The following is a 7427-nucleotide window of genomic DNA, read 5'->3' as shown; positions in this document are numbered from 1 at the left end:
ACTCCATACAAGTCCATACAAATAGTAGGCAGAGAAAGTACATCTTCTTATCTGGTCCACCATGCTGGACGTAGCCTGTAGAGCAAACAAACACAGCAACCAGCAACTGTGAGCACTCTGTGAACCCTTCAGGCTGTGTGTGTGTGGTTGTGTGTAATCAGAGATCATGCAGTAGATTATGCACATGTAAGTAAATAAAAGCAGAGGATTAAGAATTTAAAAGGAAGACAAACAATCCCTGACGCTGTGTATGTTGAATGTACACGAAACAAGTGTCAAAAAAAAGTTTCATCCTTGGGCTGTGTTGTGTGTGTGTGTGTGTTGTGTGTGGAAGAGAGAGAGAGAGAGAGAAGACAGTATGTGGAGACAGAGAGAGGTCCTGCTGCTCTGGCTCTGTGGACAGGTTCCCTCTGCCCTCATTAGATGGTTAACCAGTGTCCAGTCAGGCACACAAAAAATGGGCCCCTCCAACTGACCATCCGTCTCATCTCCAGAGACAGCAAACAAACCTCCCCGCAGCATCGATCCAGCGCTCCAAAAGAACACCCGCTGCAGCTCAAAACAATCCAAAAAGACAGGTCAGAGGAATGAAAGGGCCGGGTTGTTGAGAAAGCAAGCAGGGGAGGGAATTTTAAATCGATTGGCTACATATAACTGCATCTGACATGCATGTCGGTAGCTGCTTGCTAATTACAGCCCAGATCTACACTAGGAGGTTGTTGTGTCACCGGGTCCCAGGAACAATATGCTGATTGTTGTGTGAGAAGATTGGTCAGACAAGGGCCAGCCACTTTCCCCCCAATTATCCCCATTTAGTGGTTCTGCTTCAAGCTGCCTGGACGGGGAAGAGGGGAAAAAAGGAGGAAGCGAAGGAAAAAATGAAAGATGTCAAAAGAGAGACAAGAAAGAGGCGGACGGGAGAAAGCCGTCCGTCAGCCAGCGAGCCACTTTGTCAACACCAAACTGTGGAAACTTGAACATGCTCGCAGCCGTGAGGTTTGTACTTTGCAGCAGCAGTTATTTTAAGAGCGAAGTGAGCGATGGTCCTTGGCCTAATGAGCTCAGCTACCTCCCCCCCACCTACCTACCCAGCCAGTAGGGGCGGGAGGAGGGGTGGGGGTGGCGAAAAGGGACGATTATGAATTGAGTTAATGAGCCTGGACTGGGGCTGGGGTGGATGGGGCAGCCTGAGAATTCACCCTTTCCCCCTTCTATCCTCTATTTCCTTCCTCTCTTCCTTGCCTGGTGAAAGAAAAAACCTCCAGCAGGTGTTTTCACAGTGTGTTGATTCCCACTGATGGATTCCTGTTGTTAAAAGTAGAAAGTGTGGGTTGTGCGGACGTGATTGTAAAGTGATGTACTTGACACTTCTCTCAGATCCCAAACAGCTTGTGGCTGCTTTATTGTAGCTGTTCCTGACCTCTGACCCCTTTCAGAGGGAGGGCGAGTAAATAGAAACAAAAAGAAATCTTTCACTGTAATATAAACTATAATGGCACTGCAGGTAATGTGCATAGTTTTTCCATTTCTTAAAACAGGATAAAGTCACTTACAGAATAACACTTACAGAAGCTGGTGGAACAAGCCCCGATGTGACATCTTGACTTTGGCTCTTTAAATCGCCAACCTTTTTCCTTTTTATATGTATACTGACACACTTTGGCTAAGAAACATTCTGTATTTTATTGATATTTCATATTATCTTCAAAACTCAGTGACTGCACGAAGTTTGTGTTAAACAAGTGATTTGGATGATTTTAATGTATTTTACAGATTATTTCCTGTTTAAGGACCTTTTGATACAATTCTGTCTATATTATGTACGTTAAATCACTTTTAACTTAATAGGTTTCTTTTTTTGACAAATTTAGTGTTTTCTTGTCTCTGACACTTCTATTAAACAATTTACTTTACATTTATTTTTCTTCATAGAAGTGATCCAAATGCTAAGATATAGGCCTTTTTTATGTTTTCTAGCAGGCCTTAAAATCAAGAAGGCTTCGCGACCTCCCATGAAGTTTTGGTGACCCCTAATGGGGTCCCGACCCCCAAGTTGGAAACCACTGCTTTAAATCAACACCTGCTGAGTCAGCGGCAGCTCCTCTACACTCAGTAATGTGTTTGTGCAAAAAGGGGGGCTAGCTAGAAGTAGCTGTCTCTCTTTCATGGGTGCAGTTGTGGTGATAGCAAATAACCGTACTGTCAAAACTAACATCAGCAGGTAGTCCTGTAACTTAAACGTTCTCCAAGGAGTTTCCAACTGTTATGAAACAGTCTCAGTTTAATACGGATGCCTCTGGATATAATTATTCTTAAAGCCTGCAACCAGGTTGGATTCGCCTGGAAATCAATGAAGCAAGAGGGTAGGAACACTTGATGGGTGGATCAAGTCAGAAAATTAAAAAAACTTTTAGCGCAGTTTTGACCATTAAATAACAAAAAAAACACAAAAGATATTTACACTGGTTTCCTGGCAAAAATGAATTCTAATTTAAAGCATCATATTTATATTCACTAAAATGACTTCTCACAACTCAGTAAAAGACAAACTTGGTTCTGGGAATAGAACTAGCCCTGTATGTGATTTTCTATCTCCTTCTCCATCCATCCATCCACCCATGCTGGTGTGAGAGTGGAGAGGTGAGCCTGTGGACACAGTGAACCCTATGGCCGAGCCGGGCCAGGACGGAGGATGGTGGAAGGACAGAGAGACCGGAGGGGAGGCGAGGTCTGTTTATGTTCAGCCTAGCCTACTTAGACTGATTTCAGCCCCAGCAGCAACCCGTCGGAGCTCCTGCGCTTCACCCACTGAGCTCGCCTCAACACCCCGACTTGATCAGTCAACCATGTGACTCAGGCCTGGAGCCAAGAGACAGACAGACGGGAGGGGAGAGAGAGGGGAGAGACAGACAGAGAGAGGCTTGATTTCATGAGCGCCAACATTACTCACATTTATCAATTTCATTTTCAATCTAATAGGCCAAATTTGGTGGCTGGAGATTTGTAACAAACCACTTATCTGCACAATTTATCAAGCATCCTCAAAGGCTCCGCTCATTAGCTGAGCCCATGGGGGTGACATCGGGTCAGGGCGATGGACAAAAACCTTCTTTCTCTCATTTGCCCTCTTTTAAACCAGGCTGAACTTTTCCATCGCAGATGATAGCAAACTGCTAATCTTCAGCTCCGTATCAAAAGAAGGACGTTTCCCACACTGAGGCCTGTCTCTTTCCCACAGACAACTCCAAATGCGCAGAGCAGAGATAGCTGCGCTCTGTCTCAATGTGTTCAATATGAGCCATGCCAAGCTTATCATCAGCACATTCTGACACAACTCTCCACAGGCCCCCCATTCATTCCCTGTTTTCATTCTCCTTCACCCCAAAAATGAGTATTGTTTGCTGCAAAGACAGAAAAAAAGAGGACTCAAACAAGAGAGCTTTTTGTGTCATACTCGGGCACCGACAGTAAACAAAGCTTGATAATAAAAGAGCTCAGTTACATTGCTTTTCATTCCCTCACATGGTGTGACGTATGATGTTGCATAAACAGGAGCATTGTCTAAGATGTGTTCACCTCTGTCTGCAGGACGTTTGATGTTTTCACGCACCTCAGCAGCCAGACTGTAGCTTATTGTTCAGAGAGACTTGACATGGCAGACAGACGGGCTGGACAGGGCAGGAGTGGCCTGGTGGCATTTCACTGGCGACAGCAGCAACACACTGTGACCTTTCAGCTCCATGTCCTGCTCTGAGGGGTCGCACGCTGCAGGGCCAGCACTGATAGTAGAGATAGGACTCTGTGTGTGTGTGTGTGTGTGTGTGTGTGCGTGTATTTATGTAGGACACGAAAGAGCAAACCCTGATGGCAGTGATGTCTCCCTGCCTGTCTGTCTCCATGGCTGCAGTGATCCAAAGCTGGTGTCATCAGGGTTGGCGGTCAAAGTGGTAAAATGAATATTTTTTCCCAGACATTATTTCAATGTTTTAAATGTAAATACAGTCACTAATGAGCTAAATCCAGATTGATACTGTTAATACTGGTGATAACAATTTAAAGAACCAGTATGTAGGATTTAGTGGCATTTAGTGGTAAAGTTGCAGATTGCAACTAAATGAACACCACTCGCGTCTATATTTGACAACCTGGGAATGAGAACGGCCCAATCTTGAGTCAGTGTTTGGTTTGTCCTTTTTGAGCTACTGTAGAAACATGATACAAACGTCTCATTCTAAGGTAACAAAAACATAATAATTCCCACATTCAGGTGATTATACGCTAATTAAAACATATCTATAAATATTATATTAAAGTAAATGTTTGTGGATAAAATAGTTAGAAGAGAGAGTTTTAAAATTTGATTATTGATCTGCAACCTTGCCTACAATTGCATCATACACCCAGTAATGTATATAAGTAATAAACACTAAATAAACTAATATTTTATTTTAATATAGTTTGTACATAATTCTATTTTTTTGCTTGATATCTTGTATTTTTCTGTTTTATTTTGTTATTTAATGTATATTTCCTTTATCCTTATCTGCTGTTACATCTGGAGCTGCTGTAACAAGTGAATTTCCCCCAGTGTGGGATCAATAATTCAATTAAATTAGTAATTAAAGAAGTGTAATCGGACTGTTTCGGCACAATATACACCACAAACATTATAACCTGTTCCATCTGTTCTTGTCCAGGTGAAAGGGCTGGTGAAGCAGCACATCGACTCCTTCAACTATTTCATCAACGTGGAGGTAAAACGACTCCAACGTGACCTTCGGCGTGTTACGGCTGTTTCTGCTGCGTCTTTATCTAAATACGAATGTCTTGATTTTTCCAGATAAAGAAAATAATGAAAGCGAACGAGAAGATCACCAGCGATGCAGATCCCATGTGGTACCTCAAGTAAGTCACATGAACCGTCTCTAACTGTGTCGACCAACAGCAGTCGAACACTGATGAGCCGCAGACACGTTACAGTTAGTTAGAGTTCAGAAATATTAATATGTTTGTTATTTGTCCAGATACCTCAATATCTACGTTGGCATGCCGGATGTTGAAGAAAGCTTCAACGTAACCAGACCAGTGTCTCCTCATGAGGTGAGATTGTTGTGTTGTGTAGTATTATAAAATATGAACCATTGTTGTCGGTAAAGTTTGTCTTTAGTTCAGCATATTTCGTTCGAGACAATTAACCAAAAATTAATTGGCAACACTTTTGATAATTGAGGAAGCAAAAATACCAAATAAAAGTCAAATATTTGATGGTTTCAGCTCATTGAATGTGTGAATTTTCTTTGTTTAAAAGTTGATCAGACGAACTAGATATTTGTCACCATGTTTTGATATTTTATTAACTAAATGATTAATTTATTACTTAAAATAAAACATTAATAAATGGAACTTCTGTAGAAATCTGTAGTCGTATTCCTAACGGACATCGCACACCAAGTCTTTTTTTATCCGAAATTGTCGCACATTTAAATAAATACGGCCTTTGTTGAAACGTGATATTTACGGTGATATTTGGTGATAATTCTGATAAAATGTCAGATGATCATCGTTGTTGACCTGTTTGTCTCCGCAGTGTCGTCTCAGGGACATGACGTACTCGGCGCCCATCACAGTGGACATCGAGTATACTCGTGGCAGTCAGAGAATCATCCGCAACGCGCTGCCCATCGGAAGGTATCATAGTTTCTCTTTGTGTCCTACAGCATCACATAGTCAAAACGTTACCATTTCATCATCATGGATCTGACATATTCCACCTTTACTACCAATAAATGCTGCACTCCTCCCTCATTACTCCTCTAAAGCGTTCAGACACAGTATAATGTTACATATAAAGTCTTATTCATACACTCTCTTGTTATTATTAATGTGTTTAACTGTATTTTCTCAGGATGCCGATCATGCTGCGGAGCTCAAACTGTGTTCTCACAGGAAAGACGCCCATGGAGTTTTCAAAACTCAATGAATGTCCTCTGGATCCCGGTAATCAGAATGAGATCAATAATACAGTATAATTGTTATCAGATCATTTGTGTGATTTATATGCACCGTCTTGTGTTTCTTCACAGGGGGTTATTTCATCGTTAAAGGCCAGGAGAAAGTTATCTTGATCCAGGAGCAGCTGTCCAAGAATCGAATCATAGTGGAGCAGGACAGGAAGGGTGCAGTTGGAGCCTCGGTTACCAGGTACAGTAACAACATCTCCTCTAAACATTAATCCAGTGTGATTTTAAAAAAAAAAGGGATTTTAATTCAATTATTACGAGCAAATATAGTTTTTTTGTGCATTTATAGCTAGTAAAACACACAACCTGCACAAAAACAGACAATATCAGTGTCAGTCTAAGTCAAATTAGCTCAATAAAATAATATATTTTAATAAAAATAAAATAAATAAATAAAATATTCTCATAAATAACTTCCATAGCACTGTAGTACCTTTTAATACTTGGAACCTCCTCTTGGTGCAGTTGGTGCAGATTAGATTTATATATTATATATTACTTTAGTTTGTATTTCCCATATTTGTTGTGAAATCACTTTCTTTGTCAAACCTTCTGTTTCTTCATCTGCTCTGATTTTTATTTAAAAAATCTTGTCTTCAACTCCAGCTCCACTCACGAGAAGAAAAGCAGAACTAATATGATTGTCAAACAAGGCAGATTCTACCTGAGACACAACACGCTGTCAGAGGACGCCCCCATTGCCATCATATTTAAGGTAAAAGAGTTGTTGATGATTTCATCCTGTTTTTAAATTCTGTTTTTTATTAGTTTCTCTCATTAATACACAACTCTAGAGAAAAATGAAGCGATTCACAATCAGAAATCTATTTACACATCCTGTGACTGAAGAGGAGCAGGGAGAAGAAACTTCTCATTTATCCTGCTCTTTACTCAAATCATAAATAAACCATGGAAAATATGATCTGTCCATTAACAACCAGTACTTACAGTAACATGAGAAGCAAAGAGAATTAAGGATCGTACAACATAATTCATCTTCAACTAACTTACCTGACAACTTAAAATAGTCGAATTATGCTTTTGCAGAAATACACACCTGGGGGCGGCTGTGGCTCATATAGAGCAAGTAGAGCGGGTCGTCCACTAATCGGAAGGTTGTCGGTTCGATCCCAGAGTCCTTCCGCCACGTGTCGAAATGTCCTTGAGCAAGATATTGAACCCCAAATTGCTCCCAATGCTGCGTGCATGAGGTAGTTTCTGTTCGATGGGCTTTGCCATCGCTGTGTGAATGTGTGTGAAAAGGTGAATGTGGCACGTCGTGTAAAAGCGCTTTGCTTCAAGGCAGTCTCTGTACTGATACTTAAAATGAAAATTCCTGGGTGCCCGGTTTGCTCAGTTGGTAGAGCTGGCGTCCCATGTAGCTCGAATCTGACCTGCGGCCCTTTG

General features: G+C 41.3%; 1 protein-coding gene across 1 annotated transcript in view; it reads left to right on the top strand.

Moving 5' to 3' along the window:
- Window positions 1-4697: 4697 nt before the first annotated feature.
- polr3b (polymerase (RNA) III (DNA directed) polypeptide B) overlaps window positions 4698-7427 on the top strand; it is a gene marked incomplete at its 5' end in the record, with an annotated part of 21809 nt that continues 19079 nt past the window's right edge. The window contains 7 exon segments of the mRNA XM_035665166.1: window positions 4698-4754; window positions 4841-4905; window positions 5025-5100; window positions 5588-5688; window positions 5906-5997; window positions 6084-6201; window positions 6627-6735. Coding sequence (XP_035521059.1) covers window positions 4698-4754; window positions 4841-4905; window positions 5025-5100; window positions 5588-5688; window positions 5906-5997; window positions 6084-6201; window positions 6627-6735 — 618 coding nt within the window.

The sequence above is a fragment of the Morone saxatilis genome, unplaced genomic scaffold (assembly GCF_004916995.1).
Source record: "Morone saxatilis isolate NCDOM2014 unplaced genomic scaffold, NCSU_SB_2.0 Contig2, whole genome shotgun sequence".
Lineage (NCBI taxonomy): Eukaryota > Metazoa > Chordata > Actinopteri > Moronidae > Morone > Morone saxatilis.
This window is presented reverse-complemented; position numbering and strand designations above follow the sequence as displayed.